This window comes from Schistocerca gregaria, chromosome 10 (assembly GCF_023897955.1).
Source record: "Schistocerca gregaria isolate iqSchGreg1 chromosome 10, iqSchGreg1.2, whole genome shotgun sequence".
Classification (NCBI taxonomy): domain Eukaryota; kingdom Metazoa; phylum Arthropoda; class Insecta; order Orthoptera; family Acrididae; genus Schistocerca; species Schistocerca gregaria.
Genome location: NC_064929.1, coordinates 214,163,723 through 214,189,306, shown reverse-complemented (window position 1 = coordinate 214,189,306; position 25,584 = coordinate 214,163,723). Strand labels below are relative to the sequence as shown.

Here is a 25,584-nt window from a genome sequence, read left to right as displayed (position 1 = left end):
TTCGCGACAGTGGAGGTTGGAAGGTGTGGGGAAGACGTTAGGCGGCGGTGTCCTGGAGACTGTAACCATCGATCCCTGGTAGAGGGCAGAGCCGGGAATTATTCCAGTCGCTCCAGCCGAAAGGGTGAACTCCAGAAGGTCATAGGTCAGAGAGCTGCGGCGGAATATCGTCTCCCGCAGGGGTCCGCAGTGCGGGCTACGTCACGCATGTTTGAATAGCCACGTCTAACTTCACGCAGCTCGCGTTCACATTTACGGTAGCTCCAGGTCGGCGTGTGTGGTCTACCTTTTGCAGTGATTGAGTGCACACTTTGCGGCTCTCTCCCTGTACCTAAAAATGAAGAAAACCAAAAAGTGGTTTGTAACAGGGGTCAAAATCCTTCATTCAGTAACTACTCGTCTCTGTTAAGGCAGTACACAAGGGATGCAACACCTTCAAGGTGAGAATTCTACAGATCATTTAAAAATGAACACACACGGTCTCGACCGCATCGAACCGTATCACTGATATCCTTTCAATCTGAATTTTAATTTCTGCCCCGAATCTTTCTTTTACTTTCATCATTGCTGCTTCGACGTATACACTGAACAGTAGGGGCGAAAGACATCCTTTTTGATCCAAGCACTTCGTTGTTGGTCTTCGACTCCAACAGTTCGCTCTTGGTTCTTGTACGTATTGCATATTACACGTCTTTTCCTATAACTGTGACCGTGGTGAGCCCACTGACTCGCTGGCATGTATGGGAAATTCGTTCTGATACTTCACAAGTTATTCAGCTCTGCTGCAAGTTCTTTTAGCACGTAGAGTACGCCCGTACATAGAACACCTTCCAAGTCCTTTTTCGCCTATAGCCCCTTGGTCCTGTAGCACGTAGGACATTTCTGATTCAACAAGCTCCAAAACTCTCGCAGTGATCAGGAAACGAACTTCGATTTCCATATGGAGTCTGAAGAAATAGGAAAAGACTGTTCTTGTTCTTAGTGTTGGTGGAGGTTCTGCACTGAAAGGGTTCTTTGTCCAGTTGTGTTGATCAACTTGTGTATCGTTTCTACTTCCATCTTCAGAAAACTTCCAGGACAGATTTTTTTTAATTTTTTTATTTCTGAGTTTACAATACTAAACAGGAACAAATACTGTTTTCATGTTACCAGGTGTGTCTGCGACCTTGAAACGACCTTGGCCATGTTTCCGCGCGAACTCACTAGGCGGTAGGGCTGTGCGTAGCAACGAACCACTTGGGTTCTTAGCGCATAAGTTACACGATGGATGCTGATTGTGAGCAAAGAGTGAACACTAAGTTCTGCTTTAAGCTCGGGAAAACCCCTAATAAAACGTGGACAATTATTGGGCAAGTATATGCAGGCGAGACACTTTCAAAAAGTCGTGTTTTCGAGTGGCACAAAAGGTTTCGTGAAGGCAGAGATTCAGTGCAAGACGACCCCAGAGCGTCGCTCGCCTACGGCACATACCGATGCGAACGTGGAGCGAAGGGAGCTACTACAAGAAGACTATCAATGTAACTGTGCGAGCGGTATCAGAAGAAAGTAATTTGAATCTTGATGTGAGTCTTAAGATTTTACTTGAAGATTTAGGGAAACGGAAACTTAATGCAAAACTCTGTTCCTCGTACACTGACGAACAGAAAGAGGTAAGACAACGAATTTCTGCAGAACTACTGGATGGAGCCAGACGTGATCCCACATTTCTGTCGAACATTAGTGCTGCTGGAGATGACAGTTGGTGCTGCCAGTGCACCCCCCCCCTCCCCCCCCCCCCAAACAAAGCATCCAGATTGCTGAATGACGGAGTCTTGGACCACCAGCCTCGAAAAAAAAGTCAAACGACAGCCTTCAAGAACGAAGACAACGTTGATCGGCTTCTGCGATAGTAAAGGATCAGTTCACCATGAGTACGTTCCCCCAGACCAAACAGTGAACCGAACTCTTTACCTCGAAGTCTTAAAGTAAACGTTTGCGACATCAGTATAATTTGTGGCATTCTCAGGACTGGTTCTTACTGCATAACAACGCAAGACTCCACCGTACTGCTTTTTCTGTAACCGAGTTTCTGGCCAGACATTCTGTTGTTGCCACCCGACGTCCACTATATTCGCCCGACCTCGCGCCTTGCAATTTTTTTCTTGTTCGTTCAAATGAGAAGGCGACTGAAAGGAAAGCTTCATCAAGATACTGCAGACATCCAACGGGCTGTGACAAACGAGCTTACGAGCATCAGTTTAAAATTGTCCTGCTTGCTTCCAGGATCTCCGTAAACGATGGCAACTGTATTTACAGGGTGACAATTATTCAACTATGTGAAATAAAATCGTCATAACTTCTAAACGGTTTCCGCCAGGACGTTCAAACTGTACGGTGGTCCGCGCGGCACGATGTGTATCAGTATGCACGCATTGGTTTGGTTTAGCGACGAAGCCCACTTCCATTTGGATGGGTTCGTCAATAAGCAAAGTGGACGCATTTGGGGGACTGGGAATCGGCATTTCGCTATCGATAAGTGTATCCACCCTCAGTGGGCGACTGTGTAGTGTGCAGTGCCCGGTCACGGAATAATCGGTGCGATATTCCCAGATGGTACGGTGTCTACCGAACGGTACATGAAGGTTTGGAAGATTATTTCATGCCCATTAATCAAAGTGACCCTGATTTCGCCAATGTGTGGTTCGTACAAGACGGAGCTGGACCCCTTCAAAGTAGGAGAGTGATGACTTGGAGGAGCACTTTGGGGGACCGCATTCTGACTCTGGGGTACCCAGAGGCCACTGGCACGGGCCTCGACCCTCCGGATCTGAACCCCTGCGACTCCTTTTTGTGGTGCAATATTAAAGACAGGATGTAAGGCAATAACCGCAAAACCATTGCTGAGCTGAAAACAGCCATTCAGATCATCGACAGCCTCGATGATCCGATACTTCAGCTGATCATGCAGAATTTCGCTACTCGTCGGCGTCACATCATCGTCAATGATGGCAGGCATGTTGAACGTGTCATAACCTTTTAATTCCGTATGCCTGTAGTGACGTTATATGTTGAGCAAATAGTCTACACGCCATAGTTTGTAACTAATTTGCGTTTTTTTTCATATATTTCAATAATTGTCACCCTTTAGATAGACGAAGGGATTACTTTGATAGGAGCTACGATCATTACTTAAGAAGTGCCCTATTAAAAAAAAATTAAGCGAATCCAGGGACTTTCCTGACAAATGGACTATTTATGAAGCTACGCCAGCCGTTATTCTCCTTTCCGCTATTGCTCGTCTTTATGTTCCTGTATCCTGACGCCAGACTCTGTTCGCGTCCTTCGACAGACCTTGTCGTTACACCAGTCACTCGTTACCTGCCTAACGCTCGCGGAGCGTCCTGCGGCTACAGTCGCTTCAGCGTGGCCCAGGAGGTCGGCAACAGCGGATGTTTGGGGGAGCCCTTCTGTTAAAAGAGCTGCTCTGTAGCAGCGTAGCGCACGTGTCTGGGGGTCGAAACAGCTGCGAGGCAGCGAGCAGCTGCCGGTGGGAGGGGCCTGAGCTGAAGTGACGTGTGTGTAACAGGCGCGAGCAGCCGTGTGTGCCAGAGGTAGCTGGCTGGTCCCTGAGCTCTGAGCACTCCTGGGATGCGCTGACTCACCTGGAAAACCCGGGGGCCGCGGGTTTCGTCACTACGTGTTCCGCCCACATCGATCCTCCCCCGCGGGACTGTGCGTTTTGTCTCAGCGTATTGAGAGAAGGCCGGAGGGGAATCCTCCGAGAAGGGGAGCCTGCTAACCGGAATTCCACTAAATCTGAGGCATGTACACGTACATATCGCATGACCATTGTTCAAATGTGATTCTTGAGTTTCTCCCGGCGTATTTGATAATCAAAATATCCACGGGTGTACTGCCGGTCTATAGTGTCCAACGGGCACAATATTTCGGCGATCAAACATGTCGCCATCATCAGGTGAACTGAGTACCCACTCTGAGTACCCATTTTTTCGAAACAGTTCTCAGATGTTCCAATTCCTGGGGTAGACTCTCTGTGTCAGAGATAGTGCGCGCCCTATGTACTAAAGTTTTAAGTACCCCATTCCTCTGTGAAGGGTGGTGGCAGCTGTCTGCGTGCAAATACAGATCAGTTTGTGTTGTCTTTCGATACACCCCATGACCTAGGGTGCCGTCAGCCCTTCTCCTGACCAAGACGTCAAGGAAAGGTAATTTACCCTCCGTTTCAGTCTCCATAGTGAATTTGATGTTGGGGTGTATGGAGTTTAAATCGGCCGCCGCCGCGACCGAACCCAGTTCCCCCTGAGCAGCCATAGCGTACGGATCTCCGTGCCGGCACGTTCACAGGAGCTCAGTCCGTCAGTTCACCTGATGATGGCGACATGTTTGATCCCCGAAATATTGTGCCCGTTGGACACTATAGACCGGCAGTACACCCGTGGATATTTTGATTATTGTTCAAATGATTCAAATGGCTCTGAGCACTATGGGACATCCTCTGAGGTCATCGTCCCCCAGACTTAGAGCTACTTAAATCTAACGAACCTAAGGTCATCACACACATCCATGCCCGAGGCAGGATTCGAACCTACGACAGTAGCAGCCGCGTTGTTCTGGACTGAAGCGCCTAGGACCGCTCGGTCACAGCGGCCGGCGCGAGATCTTACATGTATAAATGATATGGCTTCCAATAAGATTGGCGACTCTAAAATATTTGTTTGTTGAGGATTCTTTCAATGAATCACGCTTTGGCATTTGACTTAGCTGTGATTTGTTGCATGTGGTCGTTCGACTGTAAATTATTTCATATGAATAATTCTAAATATTTTATGTACGTAGATGCTCAAGGGTATTGTTGTGTAATCATACAATAACGGGCGTTTCTGCCATTTTACGTAATATTTGTTTATGTTGAGGATAAATTGCCAATCCCTTGAATATAGCATCGATCCTTTTGCTACTATTCTCGCGTTTCGCTACAGTTTTCTATCGTTGCGACTTTTCTGTGTGCGATAGCATCGTCCCAGAAAAGGCTCACGAAACTTTTGACGCTGTCTACTAGCTAATATATACCGGGTGATCAAAAAGTCAGTATAAATTTGAAAACTTAATAAACCACGGAATAATGTAGATAGAGAGGTAAAAATTTACACACATACTTGGAATGACTTGGGGTTTTATTAGAACCACCCCATATTGCTAGACGCGTGAAATTTCTCTTGTGCGCGTCGTTTGGTGACGATCGTGTGCTCAGCAGTCACTTTCGTCATGCTTGGCCTCCCAGGTCCCTATGCCTAAGTCCGTGCGATTATTGGCTTTGGAGTTACCTCAAGTCGCAAGTGTATCGTGATCGACCGACATCTTTAGGGATGCTGAAAGACAACATCCGACGCCAATGCCTCACCAAAACTCCGGACATGCTTTACAGTGCTGTTCACAACATTATTCCTCGACTACAGCTATTGTTGAGGAATGATGGTGGACATATTGAGCATTTCCTGTAAAGAACATCATCTTTGCTTTGTCTTACTTTGTTATGCTAATTATTGCTATTCGGATCAGATGAAGCGCCATCTGTCGGACTTTTTTGAACTTTTGTCGCAGTCGTCAGGCGCGCTTTGTCTATTTTTCTATTTCGTCTTTTGCAGTGTGTAGATGAAGTCATTTCAAGCAAATAGCGAGCGTCACGTCTTCCATGCGACGAAAAGCGTCAGTTTGTTTACCTTTCCGAACAGTTATTTTAAAGTGGAATTTAAGGCGTCCCTTCCATAGAGCGGTCCCACATTAGTCTAGTGCGGAGTTCGTTTTGTCGATACGTATTAGCAGGAACAGTGAAACACGAGGAACAAACGGGAACTCGTAACAGCGACTGCATTGTCCTGGCCTGCGTTCTCTGCTACCGCCCTACAGCAGGGATGTTCAATTGCTGCTGGAATACTGTGCTATTCTTCGTGGTTTACTGTCCCTGTTAACGCGTACCGATAAAACGAATACCGCGCTAGACTAACTTGGGACCGCTCTGTAGAATGGGCACGTAAAATTCCACGTTAAAACCGACGTTTTTCGTCGAACTGGATGTCACATTAAAAATGTGATGAGCAGTATTTGTTTGGGGTGACTCCAGCCAAACATTGCAAGAACGAAATTGCAAATATTGTCGACATACCAGAGACAATGTTCCTGACATCTCTCTTAGGATAGACCGCACGAAAACTTTTGAACTCGCTCTCCAAGGCCAGTTGTGGTGGCATGCTTCTATACTCCCCCTACCCTCCTTAAATTGCCAAGCCTACGATGTTTTGGTGTCGGTTGCGCTATCGCCTTCTGTGTTTATTGTTGACACGTGTTATTGACAGGTGTTGGAGTCACCTCGTGAACTACGTACCTGTTTTCTTCAGTACGGTACGGTAATGTGTTGGCACCAGTGTGTCATTTTTACCTTTCCCGAGTTTGATCAAATTGTTAGTCGGTCTATGGAGCCAGTCATCACAGTTCTGCTTCAGAAAAACTTCAGAGGAAGAACTTCAGCAAAGTTGTGATGTAGATCTGTCTGTTTCTGGAATTAAATACTTAGTGTGTTAAAGTCGAATGTCTTCTGAGTGGTGATGAAAAGTAGTTCCTAGAAATGAATGTCAATTTGACAGACTTTCTTTTTATACCAGTGCGGTGCAATTTTTAAGCGCAAATGTAAACCAGGGAACTTAGCTTTTTTTTTGGAAATATATTTGCTACAGAGATTGTACAATTTTGTAGAATGTAAAATTCATTACTCTCTTACAGTCTATTTACTTGTACTATTTAAAAGAACCACACAAAAATTATGTGCTTTTGTGTGATCAATAGTAAAATGCTTCAGCCTTTATTTAGTGCAATAAAATAAACTAGAAGCATTTAAACAACACTTAAATAATTGTGAAAGTAAATGTATAAAGCGTAATTAAAAATTTCAAATGATTTTTGCCTTGAATCTCGGTTTAAACATAAGGGTCTCTGAGACCCCATCTCGTGGTATACATCACAGAACAGTCAGCTCGCGAGTTAAGGGATATACGACAGTAGCAGCCCGAGCACTGATCCGTGAGGCAACCTTCACTTAAGCGTGCCCTGAGCAAACGCCACTTCATAGCCGTCCTCTTTAGTGTGGAGAATGACCTATGGCCATCTGTTGTTAAGGTATGAGAGGAAAGGGAGAGGGAATGGTACTGTTACCCTCTGCGACACAGACAGTAAGGTGGCCTGTGAGATATGGAAGTAGATCTGGATTTTCGCGCTAGTGGCTCTTTGCTCTGCCGACGTGATGCTGTGGCTGACTTATGAAAGCAGTGTTCGGCCTTCCTTTGCCGCTGACCGTGCGGTTGCAGCTGAATGCCCGGGGGCCGTCGGGTTCCATTAAAGCGGACAAAGCGCCGGTGACGTCGTCGATCCAGCCAGTGACGTCACCGCCCGCTACGGCCTCTGGTATTACACAGCGGCAGGCCCGGCGTGAACTGGCGGGCGTGAACTGGCGGGCGCGAAATGCGCGGACCATTCTCTGTACTCCCCCCCCCCCCCACCCAACCCCCCCCCAAAAAAAAAACCGCCACTTCCGTCGCCACCCCCACTGCTCTGTCACATTTCGAGCCAGAATGGCTTTTTCTCGCACAATCAAATATCGCTTCGAGAGCATCATTTGTTTCAGATGAATCAAAGTTCCGTGGAGGTTTAAAATTATGCTGAAAGTAGCTATGCGCTCTCATCCTGAAATACTGCTCGAGTATATTCCGGCTATTTGCGCACATTCAGTTATGCTGCCTCAAGGCAAACACACAGCCTCTAACATTAAGACTTGTATTGTTGTTCTAACATGAGAGCAGATTACTACAGCTCTTTGAATTGGGTGAGGCGTTGAAAATCAAATGTTAATGGTTGTTGAGTCAGCAAGCAACCACGAATTTAAGTTCCTTTATTCAAAAGGTACCATTGCCAGCTTCGAATCATTACAATCCATCGTCAGACGGCTACCGTTTACCACGCAAGGGGCCCGCGAGTTCGATTCCCGCTACGGGACTGGGTCTTATATGTCCTTCATCATCATTGACTCGCAAGTCGCCGACGTGGCGTCAACTAAAGAGGACTTGGCAATACGGTGGCCGAACTCCCCCGAATGGGGCCTCCCGGCCAACAATGCCATACGATCATTTCATTTTTTTTATCGTCAGACGGCTTCCATGCTTTCATTAGAACATGTGGTGGTTTTTTTATCGATACTTTATTGATATTTTGTCCTAAAATATAAATAATACATAATTATAAGCACGCCACACAGATGGTTGCGTTACAGATTCGCACTGGGATGTGACTTAAATGAAATGTCGGTCTGGAGTATTTGTTTTCATAGTTTCCGTCCAACAAATGATGATCGTAGTTTTCACCACATTCTTATCGTTGCACAAATAAATTTGTATCATCGAGCACTTCAGATTTGTCGCAGAATACGTTTCCACAACATTCTTTTCGTTGCACACATAAATTTGTATCTCTGAGCACTTCAGATTTGTCACAGAATACATTTCTGACATGCATCACATGTTTTGATAGATACAAAGTGTTTACAAGTACATGAGTGTCAAAGATGCTATGATATTTCGTCACATTATAAAGGTGCCCCACGTCTGGAAAAGGATCATATATTAACTTACGCAACTGAAACGCATACTACAGTAGTATAGAGAGACATTGATTTTGCGAATTTTAGAGCGGATACCTTTATACTGTAAAGAGTTCCATGTGAAAGATTTTTTTAAATTTATGTATATTAGACACTACATTATTTATTTACATTTAGCATCACGAAAATTGTGGTAACACATAAATTTGGTATTTGATTTGCACATAGGTGTAGGAATATTATTTGCTTTGGAGGGTGGAAAATAATTCTTGGAAAATTTTCAAGAAAGGGGTGTTAGCTAATTCAGTTCGTTCAGACCGACATTTCACGTAAGTCACATCCCAGTGCAAATCTGTAACGCAACCATCTGTGTGGCGTGCTTATAATTATGTATTATTTATATTTTATTTATCAATAAAAAACGCATCATATGTTCTAATGAAAGCATGAAACCGTCCGATGATGAACTGTAATGATTCGAAACCGGTAATGATACCTTGCGAACAAAGGAACTTAAAATAAATTTGTGACTGGCTGCTGTCTCAACACCATCAACATTTGTTTTCAAATAACAGCCACGGTCACCAACAATGTCATCATATGACAAAATTGCGTTGACAATCAGTTTCTATATCCCCACGAGACAGACAACCTCCAACTAGTTTTGGTTCAGTAGTATAGATTGACCGATGCGGTACGGTATTAAACACCTATCGGTAATCGAGGAAGACGGAAACTAACTGTTCACCTGCATCGGTTGTCTGCAGCGTATGTTCCATGGTTAATGCACGCTGTTGTACGCAAGTTTTCTGACGTTAATTTGCCAGGGGTCGTTGCTCCTAGGCAATGCTCTGGGAATCCTGCAGCAGGACGAGAGCTAACGTTATCGGTCCTTAGTCAGCAGTGTCCCTTCCTTTAGCATTTTTGTAAAACGCAGTTTTCCGGTCGGTCAGACGGGACTGTTCGTTGGGTGATCGATTTCCTGATTACCTTGTTAGCGAGAGGGTTTAGCAGTAGGCATAACACAAAAGACAACATTCGTTGCTGGTGAATCTTCTGTGTTATGCGGTCGCGGCCCCTCAAACTTTTCCGTTGCTGTCGTTTCGTCCAGAGCAACGTCGGTCATCATCAGTGGGGCATCCGGTTTCTCTGAGTCTTGCCGACACGCAGCACGACTGAACAACCCGCAAGATTCGCCAGAAGCTGAGACTGTATCTGCCTTTTTTTTCTTTTCTTTGGTGAGCTAGTGGCGAATGATGAACGAAACCATTACGTGGGTCGCGCGGACCTTGGAGTCGCTTTAAAGCCCGCCTCTTTAGCACTTGCGGAGATTCCCTCGCCTCGCCTCGTAGCTGAGCCCGTAGCTCTACTTTGTCGCAGGAAGTTCGTCGTTCTCACGTGCCTGACAACACACCGCAGCTGCCAGGCGGTTCTAACTACTTCCTGAGCAGCATCTTTCACGTAGAACACTGAAGGAAGAAAAAGGAAATGTCATCCTGATCTTTCAGAATCAGACAAGGTAACTGCTCAGAGCTTCATCGCTTTAGAGGAGCAACTCGGACTGTACATTTACGAGAAGTAGCAATAAACTTTCAAGTTTTTATATAGCCATCCTTTTGACAACAGGTCTCGGGGACGACGTCCATTGTCTGTTGTAAGAAAATGAGACGCCTACAGTCGTTCTTCTAATTTTATTTCGAAGCTTCATTGGCTGGAGTGCTGACACCAACGTTTTCATGCAATCTGCGTAACCAGTTATGTTGGCCACTGATGCGGTATATGTAGGGATCGTATCAACCCTTTCAGCATCAACTACAGCCTGAAGATGGAGCATTGCGGCGCCGAAACTGGTAGCTACAAAATAAATATCATAAGGAAGGCTGTAGGCATTTCATTTTCTCACAATAATAAACTGTTATGGCATCGAAAGAAATAAAGTTGTTAAGCATCAAACTCAGTCCTCCTTTACATATTTACCATTTAATGCGATACGTTCTCCCTAACGCTGGATGGGCTAGCGGAGACAATGTGGAAGTCTGCGTATCGGCTGTTCAGGAAACGTTGTACCACAAGAATCACCTCACTATCATTATCCCGACGGCGCAATGGTTTTCTTCATCTTAGGAAAGAGGAACAAGTTACTCAGTGGCATGTCAGGAGAATATGAGAGTGTGGTAAAATTTTGTAGAATCAAACTATACGGTTCCAGAGACCTTTTCAGGTCTCAACCATCTATGTGGTGTATATGCAGACCGAAGAGACGAGTGAAAATTAGTACCACGGCTGGGATTCGAACCCGTTCCTCCTGCAGAAGCCACCCTGGCACACTGGCTTTGCATGACTGCAAAGACTATCCTAGCGCGCCTCCTTCCCCAATCCAAATTCCCGTTCACGCGTTGGTCCATTTGATATTCTATACTAAACACGAGCAGCATTGTAGAGGCTCACCAACGGTATTGTAATAGCACGTCAACATTGAACAAACTGGGGGTCCTACGTGAAATGAAACTATATGCTTCCAGAATCCAGACCTTGGCACCAATTTTCATTCAACGCTTTAGTCTGTGTGTATACCTCATAGATATTTGAGACTTGAAAAAGGTCTCTGGAACCAAATAGTTTAGTTTGGTTAAAGCACCAATGCCCAGGTTTCAAGCAGGATATCGCGTTGCGTTCGATTCTGTGGCACTAGTCCAATACAGATGGAGGACTTCTGCAATGCTCTTTGAGTGCAGGAGGACCGCCAAGTAGGCTGAGGTGTGAATGGGAATTTGGCTTGAGGAGTGAGGCGTGCTAGTGTAATCTGCGCAGTTGTACGAAGCCACAGTGCCAGGGTGGCGCAGTGGTTGGCGCATCGGCCTAGTGAGCAGGAGATTTGGGTTCGAATCCCGGCCTTCGTGTAAATTTTCATTCGTCGCTTCAGTCTGCATATATACTACTGGCCATTAAAATTGCTACACCAAGAAGAAATGCAGATGATAAACGGGTATTCATTGGACAAATATTATAACTGCAATTTGGGTGCATAGATCCTGAGAAATCAGTTCCCAGAACAACCACCTCTGGCCGTAATAACGGCCTTGATGCGCCTGGGCATCGAGTCAGAGCTTGGATGGCGTGTACAGGTACAGCTGCCCATGCAGCTTCAACACGATACCACAGGTCATCAAGAGTAGTGACTGGCGTATTGTGACGAGCCAGTTGCTCGGCCACCATTGACCAGACGTTTCCAATTGTTGAGAGATATGGAGAATGTGCTGGCCAGGGTAGCAGTCGAACATTTTCTGTTTCCAGAAAGCCCCGTACAGCACCTGCAACATGCGGTCGTGCATTATCCTTTTGAAATATATGGTTTCGCAGGGATCGAATGAAGGGTAGAGCCACGGGTCGCATCTGAAACGTAACGTCCACTGTTAAAGGTGCCGTCAGTGCGAACAAGAGGTGACCGAGACGTGTAACCAGTGGCACCCCATACCATCACGCCGGGTGATATGCCAGTATGGCGATGACGAATACACATTTCCAATGTGCATTCACCGCGACGTCGCCAAACGCCGATGCGACTATCATGATGCTGTAAGCAGAACCTGGATTCATCCGAAAAAATGTTTTGCCATTCGTGCACCCAGGTTCGTCGTAGAGTACACCAGCGCAGGCGCTCCTGTCTGTGATGCAGCGTCAAGGGTAACCGCAGCCACGGTCTCCGAACTGATAGTCCGTGCTGTTGCAAACATCGTCGAACTCTTCGTGCAGATGGTTGTTGTCTTGCAAATGTCCCCATCTGTTGACTCAGGGATCGAGACGTGACTGCACGATCCGTTACAGCCATGCGGATAAGATGCCTGTCATCTCGACTGCTAGTGATACGAGGCCGTTGGGATCGAGCACGGCGTTCCATATCACCTTGCTGAATCCACAAATTCCATATTCTGCTATCAGTCATTGGATCTCGACCAAGGCGAGCAGTAATGTCGCGATAGGCTACAATCCGACCTTTATCAAAGTCGGAAACGTGATGGTACGCATTTCTCCTCCTTACACGAGGCATCACAACAACGTTTCACCAGGCAACGCTGGTCAACTGCTGTTTGTGTATGAGAAATCGGTTGGAAACTTTCCTCATGTCAGAACGTTGTAGGTATCGCCACCGACGCCAGCCTTGTGTGAATGCTGTGAAAAGCTAATCATTTGCATATCACAGCATCTTCTTCCTGTCGGTTAAATTTCGCGTCTGTAGCACGTCATATTCGTGGTGTAGCAATTTTAATGGCCGGTAGTGTATGTCCCAAAATTCTATAGGCAAAGAAGCAGTATGGGTAACTGTGTCCTGTACAGAATGAGCCGTTGTGGAAGAAAGATATGCTTTTTCTTGTCAGACTCACGTACCGTCGCCAGGAGATTGCGGTCGTGTGCTCCTGTGATGAATTGAATGGAACAGGATCCGTTCGGAAAGATTTCGCACTGTGTACTACGGCCAAGCGACTGGTCTCAGAGAGTGGATGGCGGTTACGATTTGCCCATTAAAATTGGATATTTAGCTGTCGCGATGTCGTTGAACGTGAGATATTCATTTGTCCGCTCTCCGACGATTTTTCGTAAACAATGAGTCTGTGACGCAGACACGTGACTTTGCTCCGATTTTTACGTTACCGTCCGGGAACGTGTTCCAGACCGTAAAGCCATATTGAGACGGGTGATGATGGAGAGGCCACCTGGCCGTTTCAACGTAGCACATACGCGTGAGTACATTGGACGAGTTACATGTGTGTGCGGTATAGTGCCCTAAACGGTCGGTTCTGTCGGGTGTTGCGAATGCTACATTCCGCTGCTCCGAACCGTCACCTTTCTAGAAGTGAGACGTCGGAGTCAGACACTGAGGGGAGTATGGTTTCAGCAAGACGCTGCGACTACATGCACAGTTCTTAGTTCTATGGCAGTCTTACGGGTAATCCCCACAGTGTTGGATGATGCCTCTGTTGCTGTGTCTGCCACCATACTTGGCTTAGCATCACCGCGACGCCTTCGCTCTTACCAAATGAATCTGTGACGAAACGCGCTGCTCTTCTTTGCATATAGTCTGTTTCCAGTATCAGTCCTATCTGGTATGGATCCAGTACCGACCAGCGGTATTAAAAGTATTTGTCGAACGAGGATTTTTTTAAGCTGCCTCCTTCCCAGATTCTTTCGATGAATCTGCCTGGCATCTGCCTTATATGCGATTAGGTTTACGTAGTGGTTGCACTCTGCCACCCACAATGCGTACTTCTATTTATTTTATGGCTGTGAATGCTTCCAGTGTTTATTCGAAAATCTTGTCACCGTACAACGGCCATTATTTTGCGTATTTATGCGCTATGGAATTGATGGCATTTCCAGCAGGATAATAAAAGCTTGTTCCGAAGAAATAAGTGGGATTCTTAGCCACATATGAAATTGCTGTCTGAAGCACGGTGTTTTCCCAGATAGACTGAAGTATGCCATTGTTATACCACTGCATAAAAAGGGGATACGTCTGATGTCAACAACTACCGCCCAATCTGTCTTCTGCCTGCCTTATCCAAAATTCTTGAAAAAGTAATGTATTGTGGAGTAGCTTCACCCCTTTATTTTTACAAAGTTTTAACAAAATGTCAGTTTTGTTTCCACAAGCGTTTTTCAACGGAAAATGCTATATATGCTTTCACTAATGAAATATTAAATGCTCTGAGTAACCGGAAGTCACCTGTTGGGATTTTTTGTGATCTATCAATGGCTTTTGATTGTGTAAATCATGGAATACTTCTAGATAAACTCAAGTTGAAATAAACAGTTCACATAGTATGCAAAAAAACTGGTGATTTCTGAAACTGGGGAACAATCAAAAGTGGGGTGCCACAAGGTTCAGTCTTGGGTCCTCTGCTGTTCTTAATATATATTAATGACTTGCCATTCTATGTTCACGAAGATGCTTAGCTGGTACTTTTTGTCGATGATACAAGTATAGCTATCACACCCGACAGACAAGAATTAACTGGTGAAATTGTAAACGATGTTTTCCAGAAAATCATTAAGTGGTTCTCTGCAAATGCACTCTCATTAAACTTTGACGAAACACAGTATAAATAGTTCCACACACTAAATGGAATGGGCCCACTAATAAATATAGACTTCGATCAGAAATCGGTAGCAAAGGTAGAATATTCAAAATTTCTAGGTGTATACATTGATGAGGGGTTGAACTGGAAAAACACACTGAGGATCTGCTGAAACGTTTGAGTTCAGCTACTTATGCTATTAGGGTCATTGCAAATTTTGGCGATATACATTTGAGTAAATTAGCTTATCATGCCTATTTTCATTCTCTGCTTTCGTATGGCGTCATATTCTGGGGTAACTCATCATTGAGTAAAAGAGTGTTCATTTCACAAAAGCCGAACGAATTCAAAAGTACATGGCTACAACACTAGGAGAAAGGATCTTCACTACTCAAGGTTAAATCTAACTTTGGCTTAGAAGGGGGTAAATTATGGTGCCACTTACCTAATAGCATCAAAAGTCTGACAGATAGCCATATAGCTTTTAAAAGGAAATTAAAAGAATTTCTTAATGGCAACTCCTTCTACTCATTAGATGGATATAGTAAGTGGGTAATTTCCCCACCTCCACAAAATATTGAGTGTCATGTAATATTTTGTGTAATGTAATATCTTGTATGGACACCTTTTATTAACCTGACACGTTCCACATCATTACGAAGTGTCGTATTCATGATCTATGGAACAAGTACTAATCTAATCTAATTTACATTTGTTTACGTTGCGGTCGAGTGCCAATCCCTGCACCAACCTTCAATCCTCTGCAGGCCTTCCCGCATATCGCTACAATTTTCTAGCGTTTCGCCTCCATATGACTCCATCACGCGCATCGCGTTTATTTATTTACTCTGTGTGTAAGAGCATCATCCGCGACCTGCGCCTTGGAGCTCCCGACGTCATCCGCTATACTCTGTACATACGGTGAACGGCAACGGGTCTACAACGCTGTCTTTGGGCGCTCGCGAAGCTGTTTTTACGCATGACGACTGGACCCTGTTAAGACCGGCTGGCCATGGTTGTCTTGCGGGCCCAGCTGTTTTGAAGTGCTGTATTTATTGACTCTCGTCAGAAACTAGAATTGGTGCGTGCCAAACACAAACAAAAAGTGTGCAATTTTCTTAAGGAACTCCAAAGCCCATTGAGCTCTCCAGAGTTACACCGTGTGGTTTGTGTGTGTGTGTGTGTGTGTGTGTGTGTGTGTGTGTGTGTGCGCGTGCGTGTGTGTAGGGCGAGCGCGCGCTCGAGTGAGTGAGTGAGTGAGTGACAGAGAGAGAGAGAGAGAGAGAGAGAGAGAGAGAGAGAGAGAAGGCGGGGGTGTTCATTGAACTTATCAGTACCAGACGTCAGCGTTGACTCATGGCATGTGATATGATATTTGCTTGAACGGAGGTAGAAGAGAACAATAATAATAACTATTTTTGCATCTATATTACTTTCTGTAATGTAGGTTGTCGCGTATTGGTGCGAGATCTGGGTTGGGTTGAAAGAAGACTAGTTCTGAGATGGCGAAGGCAGCGAATGCGAATACAGAATACTGTCTTTGCTTGGCACACAAGCAGAAATTTTAAAAGGATATTATTCAGGGGTGAAAAAAAATATGACTTCGACGTCTGCTGATGGCGATTTAATTCTGTCACATATGGCAAAGGACTTGAAGAGGGTGGGTAGTGTCTAGAAAAAGAGGTTATAAAATGGAACATGAACGAAAGTAAAACAAAGTTGAGGGAAGAAAATTTAATCAGAGAAGGTAATGCGAGTCTAAAACTGGCAGCTGAGTTTCGCTATCTGCGAAGCAAATTAAATGATCATATCCGAAGTGCAGAGGATGAACTCGTACTATACAAGGCAGACTAGCAATACCAAGAAAGACATTTCTAAAAAATAGAAATTTGCTGACGTAGATCGTAAATTTAAATGTTAGGCAGTGTTTACTGAAGGTATCTGGAATATTACGTGTGTTTCGATGGGCAACATTATGTGTAAATACTTCATTCTTAGTTGTACGATATGGCACAGGAGATAAGAGAATAGAAACGCGCGCGCGCGCGCGCGCGCGCTTGTGTGTGTGTGTGTGTGTGTGTGTGTGTGTGCGCGCGCGCGCGCGCGCGCGCGCGCGCGACTGAGCGCTGCTCGTGTGGCTGCTCTAGCTATCACTGTGCTGTGTCCCCCCCCCCCCACCTGCTGGTGTCCCGCCCGTGTGTGTGTGTGTGTGTGTGTGTGTGTGTGTGTGTGCGACTGAGCGCTGCTCGTGTGGCTGCTCTAGCTATCACTGTGCTGTGTCCCCCCCCCCCCCCCCCACCTGCTGGTGTCCCGCCCGTGTGTGTGTGTGTGTGTGTGTGTGTGTGTGTGTGTGTGTGTGTGTGTGTGTGTGTGTGCGCGCGACTGAGCGCTGCTCGTGTGGCTGCTCTAGCTATCACTGTGCTGTGTCCCCCCCCCCACCTGCTGGTGTCCCGCCCGTGTGTGTGTGTGTGTGTGTGTGTGTGTGTGTGTGTGTGTGTGTGTGTGCGACTGAGCGCTGCTCGTGTGGCTGCTCTAGCTATCACTGTGCTGTGTCCCCCCCACCTGCTGGTGTCCCGCCCGTGTGTTGAGCGCCGGCCGTGCCTCCTCATACCCCCAGGCGATGTGCGCACTCGTGCCGACGCCATGAGGCTGCCCAGACTTCGGCGTCGCGACGCCTCGGTCGCGGCGTCCCCCCAGCACCAGCAGCAGTCTACGCCTACGTCTGCGACGTCGACGACCGCCACTTCGTCGTCGCTCCTGTGCCGGCTCGCCAGCCGTGAGTACCTCTCAAAAAAAAGCTCCACCTCCTTTCCAGAAACAAAATAAAATGTCGCAGCTCTCCTACAGTGTCATCTACAGTCCGTAGAACACCTGTCTCATCAGTGTTGTATAGGGGGAGCGGGGGGTTGAGGGTTAGTCATATCTCAAAGAGTATCAGATAGCTTCTACATCCACACTCGTGCTCATAAATTAAGGATAATGTTGATAGATGCTGAAACAACCCTGTGATGGACGGTTTGCGGGTTTAAGTCACCTCTGAGTATGACCATACGGTGCATTTGACCTGCGGTCGTCGCACGGTGGGGCTGGTAGCACCCCGCATAGGCGGAGCTGTGTTGGTGCATGTCAGAGTGCGGTGCAACGAGTAAGTGTGCAGACGTTCTCAGACGTGCTGTGTTGAAGAGGCTCAGAGAACACACATTTACGACGTTATGTGGGGTAGGGCGACTGGAGGCTGGTTAAACACAGCCGGTCGTAGCACGGGCCCTCCGTGTGCCACAAAGTGTGATCTCAAGATAATGGCAACGATTCCAGCAGACAGGAAACGCGTCCAGGCGCTACAGTACGGGACGTCCACAGTGTACAACACCACAAGAAGAACGATATGTCACCATCAGTGCCCGCAGACGGCCACGGAGTACTGCAGGTAGCGGGACCTTGCCGTACTCACTGGAACAGTTGTGTCTCCAGACACACAGTCTACAGACGACTGAACAGACATGGTTTATTCGCTCGGAGACTCCTGGTCACAGCAGAGCCCGTAAAGCCTGGTGTCAAGAACACAGTACTTGGTCATTGGAACAGTGGTCCCAGGTTATGTTATCGGACGAGTCCAGGTATACTCTGAACAAGTTTTCATCTGGCGTCGACCAGGCACAGATAACAACCCCTTAATGTCCTTGAAAGGGAACTGTATGGAGGTCGTGTTTTGATGGCGTTGGGTGGGATTATGATTGGTGCAAGTACACCCGTGCATGTCTTTGAGAGAGGACCTGTAACAGGTCAGGTGTATCGGGACGTCATTTTACACCAGACTCTCCGCCTTTTCAGGGGTGCAGTGGGTCCCACCTTCCCCCCGATGGATGATAACGCACGGCCCCACCGAGCTGCCATCGTGAAGGAGTACCTTGAAACAGAAGATATCAGGCGAATGGAGTGGCCTGCCTGCTCTCCAGACCTAAGCCCCATCGAGCACGTCTTGGATGCTCTCGGCCGACGTATCGCTGCACGTCTCCAAACCCCTAGGGCACTTCAGGAGCTCCGACAGGCACTGGTGCAAGAATGGGAGGCTATACCCCAGCAGCTGCTGGACCACCTGATCCAGAGTATGCCAACCCGTTGTGCAGCCTGTGTATGTGTGCATCTTGATAAAAAAAAATAAAGGTTCAAATGACTCTGAGCACTATGTGACTTAACTTCTGGGGTCATCAGTTGCCTAGAACTTAGAACTAATTAAACCTAAGCAACCTAATGACATCACACACATTCATGCCCGAGGCAGGATTCGAACCTACGACCGTAGCGGGTGCCTAGAACCGCACGGCCACTCTGGCCGTCATCGTGATCATATCCCATATTGATGTCGGGGTACATGCGCAGGAAACAGTGGCGTTTGGTACCACATGTGTTTCGGGACGGTTTTCCCAACTTATCACCTATACCGTGGACTTGCAGATCTGTGTCTTGTGTTCCCTATGTGCCTACGCTGTTAGCGCCAGTTTTGTGTAGTGCCACGTTGTGTGACACCACATTCTGCTATTATCCTTTATTTATGAGCATGAGTGTATATGCATACTCTGCGAATCACCCTTAAGTGCCTGGCAGAGGGTACATCGAACCATCTTCACAATAATTCTCTATTATTTCACTCCCGAACAGCGCGCAGAAAAAAAAGCGAACTCCTGTATCATTTTACGCAAGCACTGATCTCCCTTACTTTATTACGAAGATCGTTTTCTCCCTATGCAGGTCGGCTTCAACAAAATATTTTCACATTCAGAGGAGAAGGTTGGTGACTGAAACTTCGTCAGAAGTGCTCTGCCAGCTGAGCTACCCAAGCACGACTGTCGCCCCGCCCTCACAGCTTTACGTCTGCCAGTACCTCGTCACCTACTTTCCAAAGAGTACTTGCCCGCGAAAGGCAGATGTCCCGAGTTCGTGTCTCGGTCCGGCACACAGTTTTAATGTGCCAGGAAGTTTCATTTTGTGTTCATATCCTTGAGCATTTAGCGTTTTCTGGAGCAAAGCATGGAGACCTCATCCCAACCACGAAAACGCCTCTGTGCCGTAGCATCACCTCCTTCGTACTTCACTGTTACCACTTGTCACGACGGCAGGTAACTCTCGCCAGTCATGCGCCAAACTAACTCCATTCTCATTTCCACAACTTCTAACGTGATTCAAGCCATTCGCTGTGCAGTGGCGTTGCTGATTCCACCATCTCGAGTACCGCTTAGAAACGTGTGGTTTGTGCGGAAATGCTCCGCCACAGTACCCAGTCCTTTTGAAGTCCGTACATACAGTCACTGAGCTAGCTGAACGGCTGGTAGCACTGTATAACTGACGACCGATATCTTCTGCTGATTATGTGCAATTTTTTTACAAGCATGCTCTGCAATCCTCGACGGCCACAGATCGTGAGGTCTGCCTGATCTCGCTTTGGTTGTGGCTGTTCCTTCACGTTTCCACTTCACGATCACATCACTAACAGTCGAGTCGCGGAGCTGTAGAAGGGTTGAAATGTCCCTGATGGGTGCGTTACTCAAGTGACATCCAGTGACTAGTCCACGTCCGACATACTCAAGTGACATCCAGTGACTAGTCCACGTCCGACATGGCCAACTTGTCCGCCCCGGTAGCTGAGTTTGTCAGCGCGACAGACTGTCAACCCGGGTTCGATTCCCGGCTGGGTCGGAGATTTTCTCCACTCAGGGACTGGGTGTTGTGTTGTCCTAATCATCACCATTTTATCCCCATCGACGTGCAAGTCGCCGAAGTGGCGTCAAATCGAAAGATTTGCACCAGGCGAGCGGTCTACCCGACGGGAGGCCCTCGTCACACGACATTTCATTTCATGGCCAACTTCCCCTGACCGACCCATGTCTGCTGTTTACTGCTTCTCTGCCGACAACACAATACTCCCCGTCTCCTTTTATGCTGGTGGGTCCGCCTCCTGTGACATCCAGTGGCCAATTGCGCATTACAAAGAGGTGTCCGGGTACTTCTGACCGGATCTGTATTTTGTCCGGTGAACCTACGTGGTGTTACAATTGAAGCACGTGTCAAATCTCACAATGATAGATTAGATTAACTTTCATTCCAATTGATCCGTAGTAAGGAGGTTCTTCAGGATGTAGAACATGTCAGAAAAACAACAATACATGACAAATATTTACAACTAAAACAAATAAGCTAATGTACCATTCCACAGGTCGCAAGTGGAATGATCGTCATTTTTCATTAACACTACATGAAAGAGTCATTTTACAAATCCGAATGCACTGAATTTAAAATAAAAAATTTATTTATTTATAAGGTAATAAACGTGTAATACAACTACTATAATACTTATTTACATTGAACACATTACTGCACTGAAATTGTGCATAAGTTATATTGTGCTTATATACAAATCAGTTGGTATTACTGAGAAATTCCTCAATGGAGTAGGAGGAGTTGGCCACCAATAAATCCTTTAGGCTTCTCTTAAACTGAATTTCATTGTTTGTTAAGCTTTTGGCAGGTTATTGAAAATGTGTGTTCCTGAATAAAGCACATCTTTTTGTACAAGACTAAGTGATTTTAAATCCTTGTGCAGATTATTCTTATTTCTAGTATTGATTCCATAGATTGAACTGTTGGTTTGAAAAAGTGATATATTTTTAACGACAAATTTCATTAAGGAATAAATATATTGGGAAGCAGTAGTTAGTATCCCTAGTTCTCTAAACAGGCTTCTGCAGGATGTTCTTGAGTTCACACCACATATAACTCTTACTGCACGTTTTTGTGCCCGGAAAACTTTAGCTTGGCTTGATGAATTACCCAAAAAATAATCCCATATGACATTATGGGATGAAAGTAAGCGTAGTATGCCAGCTTTTTCATTTTTATATCCCCCTATGTCTGACACAATTCGCATTGCAAATAGAGATTTGTTAAGATGCTTCAGCAGTTCTGTGGTGTGCTCCTCCCAGTTGAATTTATTATCAAGCTGTAATCCCAAGAATTTAACACTGTCCACTTCTTCTATCTGCTTGTCATTGTATGTTAGGCAACGTAGTGGGTTCTCTTGACTCACACTGCAAGATGTGACGCCAAGTGCATTTAGAATATCACTGTTGTAGCATTCCACTTGGCTGTGTACGACAGCTAACCATAACCACTGGGTGCTGACGTGGGACTGACACGACACGACACGACACAAAGCGGCGCCGCGATGTCCACTTCTTCCCCCCCCCCCCCCCCCCCCCACTCCCTCCCAGAGAAACCTAGCACCGACGCTCATCGACTCAATTGTGGAAATGAGCCAGCCAGGGGAAGCCGCGGCTATGATAACACTTCCCACGTCCTGCCGGCGCTGCCAACTGCGGCGAGCTAAAAGCACTAAATGAAGACACTTTTTATTTATACCTGCACTTTGCCTTGTATCCAGAGCCCCATTCACACCGCAGGCTGTCTGAACTTTCACCAATCAAATTTTGAATGATCTGAATAACCGAACACCACCCATTGTGATTTTTTGTGATCTCTCAAAGGATTTTGATTGTGTAAATTATGAAATTCTGCTAGACAAGCTCAAGTATTGTGGCATGAGTGGGACAGTGCACAAATGGTTTAATTCTTACCTAACTGGAAGAGTGCAGATAGTTGAAATAAGCAGTTCTCATAATATGCAAAGATCAGCACATTCCTCAAACTGGGGAACTATCAAGAATGGGGTTCCACAAGGGTCGGTCTTCGGTCCTTTGTTGTCGTTAATATACGGGGTGTTACAAAAAGGTACGGCCAAACTTTCAGGAAACATTCCTCACACACAAATAAAGAAAAGCTGTTATGTGGACATGTGTCCGGAAACGCTTAATTTCCATGTTAGAGCTCATTTTAGTTCCGTCAGTATTTTCTTCCACCTACGCTCAATGGAGCACGTTATCATGATTTCATACGGGATACACTACCTGTGCCGCTAGAACATGTGCCTTTACAAGTACGACACAACATGTGGTTCATGCACGATGGAGCTCCTGCACATTTCAGTCGAAGTCGATGGATTGGTAGAGACGGACCAATTCCATGGCCTCCATGCTCTCCTTACCTCAGCCTTCTTGACTTTCATTTATGGGGGCATTTCAAAGCTCTTCTCTACGCAACCCCGGTACCAAATGTAGAGACTCTTCGTGCTCGTATTGTGGACGGCTGTGATACAAGACGTCATTCTCCAGGGCTGCATCAGCGCATCAGGGGTTCCATGCGACGGAGGGTGGATGCATGTATCCTCGCTAACGGAGGACATTTTGAACATTTCCTATAACAAAGTGTTTGGAGTCACGCTGGTACGTTCTGTTGCTGTGTGTTTCCATTCCATAATTAATGTGATTTGAAGAGAAGTAATAAAATGAGCATGGAAAGTAAGCGTTTCCGGACACATGTCCACACAACATATTTTCTTTCTTTGTGTGTGAGAAATGTTTCCTGAAAGTGTGGCCGTACCTTTCTGTAACACCCTGTATATTAACGACTTGCCATTCTATATTCATGAAGAGGCAAAGTTAGTTCTCTTTGCTGATGATACAAGTATAGTAATCACACTTGACAAACAAGAATTAACTGATGAAATTGTCAATAATGTCTTTCAGAAAATTACTAAGTGGTTTCTCGTAAACGGCCTCTCATTGAATTTTGATAAGACACAGTACATACAGTTCCGTACAGTAAATGGTATGACGCCATTAATAAATATAGACCTTAATCAGAAGCATATAGCTAAGGAGAATATTCAAAATTTTTAGGTGTGTCCATTGACGAGAGATTAAATTGGAAGAAACACATTGATGATCTGCTGAAACGTTTGAGTTCAGCTACTTATGCAATAAGGGTCATTGCAAATTTTGGTGATAAACATCTTAGTAAATTAGCTTACTACGCCTATTTTCACTCATTGCTTATCACTGAGGAATAAAGTATTTATTGCACACAAGCGTGTAATCAGAATAATAGCTGGAGTCCACCCAAGATGATCCTGCAGACATTTATTTAAGGATCTAGGGATATTCACATTAGCTTCTCAGCATATATACTCTCTTATGAAATTGGTTATTAACAACCAAACCCAATTCAAAAGTAATAGCAGTGTGCAGAACTACAATACTAGGAGAAAGGATGATCTTCACTATTCAAGATTAAATCTAACGTTGGCACAGAAAGGGGTGAATTATACTGCCACTAAAGTTTTTGGTCACTTACCAAATAGTATCAAAAGTCTGACAGATAACCAACAAGTATTTGAGAAGAAATTAAAAGAATTTCTGAATGACAACTCCTTCTACTCCATAGAGGAATTTTTAGATATAAATTAAGAAAAAAGCAAGCAAAAAATTATTAAAAAATTAAAAAAAAACAAAAAAATAAAAATTGTTATACTAACTTAATTATGTTGTTAAATTACCTTAATTATGTCATGTATTGGAAAATTTGACTCGTTCCACATCATTACGAAATATTGCATTCATGATCCATGGAACTAGTATTAATCTAATCTAATGTAATCTTCAGCATAGGCAAGCACTCCGTAACAAGTAAAAATCATCTCTTCGTTTTAACACCGTGGCGCAACCCCCCGCATATCGTGTCTGATCAAAAGTTCCCGGACACTGCTGTGTAAGGCGGAGTTGGCCACTGGGTGTCGAATATTGTTTTGTCAGCAGAGCTCTGTGACTTCGGATGTGCAGTGGACATTAGATGTCACCTTAGTAACGAATCCATCAGGGACATTTCAGCCCTTCTATAGCTCCGCAAGTCGACTGTTGGTTACATGACTGTGAAGTGGAAACCAGAAGGAAGAACCACACCTACATAGAGGACAGCCTGATGGACAAGGACTGTTGTGTTGTGAAGGGTGGTAATAAAAAAGACATATGAAACCACCGGAAGGAATCACTTTTGACTTTCAAAGTGCTGCCAGCGATCTAGCTTGCACAATGACTGTCTGTAGGAGTTGAAAAGAATGGGCTCAAATGGTCGAACAACAATCAAAAGCCACGCATTTCTCAAGTCCAGTGGTAAGCGATGCTTCATGTCGTGTAAACGGCCTTCATAAGGGCGTAGGACAGACACGACCCATTTTAATGTCACTAATGCGTGTCTAGCTCAGATAATGTAATCGTAAAAGAAGTTTTGTATTCGGCTAAATATTCGAGTGGACTGCTAATATAAATCAATTCAACGCAACCCAGCTCCCCCTTGCGTCAATTTCCTATTAGCGTCTAGTCAAACGTGTGACTCTAAATTTCATAAAATCACTGTTTAAAGCAATGGTTACAGCATTCGGGAGGACGACGGTTGAATCCCGCGTCCGGCCATCCTGATTTAGATTTTCCGTAGTTCCCCTAAATCGCTCCAGGCAAATGCCGAGATGGTTCCTTTGAATGGGCACGGCCGACTTCCTTCCCCGCCCTTACCTAATCCGATGAGACCGATGACCTAGCAGTTTGGTCTCTTCCCCCAAACAAAACAACAGCTTTTCCGGCCTTTTGAACTGTATAGCAAAATTTAATGTTAAATATATATTTACAGGTTTTCAATCCGTAAACTGAACAAATGCTACTTTTGTGGGCTTGGTATCGCAAAATTTTCCGTGCTTGGAGTTAGTGCTGCGCTGCCTGCAGCAACTGTGCACTGTTCAACCATTCACAGTATTACACTCAACAGACATCCTAAACAACCACATTTAGTACTGTTAAATCACCATAGATCAGTATTAGACATCATGTTTGAGTGTTAGGAAGTATTTTCTGAAGGTGTTTGTATGGAGTGTAGTCTTGTACCAAGGTGAAACGTGGATGGTAAATAGTTTACAGAAGAAGAAAA

At 45.4% G+C, this 25,584-nt stretch overlaps 1 protein-coding gene across 8 annotated transcripts in view; it reads left to right on the top strand.

The window, feature by feature from the left end:
• LOC126293690 (uncharacterized) overlaps nucleotides 1-25,584 on the top strand; it is a 667,805-nt gene that overhangs the window by 522,917 nt on the left and 119,304 nt on the right. For 4 of the 8 annotated variants that reach the window (XM_049986982.1, XM_049986984.1, XM_049986988.1 and 1 more), the window contains exon 2: nucleotides 17,336-17,494. The exons of the other annotated variants lie outside the window; for them this stretch is intronic. In XM_049986982.1, coding sequence (XP_049842939.1) covers nucleotides 17,362-17,494 — 133 coding nt within the window. In that variant the 5' untranslated portion in view covers nucleotides 17,336-17,361. The remainder of the gene's footprint in view (nucleotides 1-17,335; nucleotides 17,495-25,584) is intronic. 8 annotated transcript variants of the gene reach the window in all.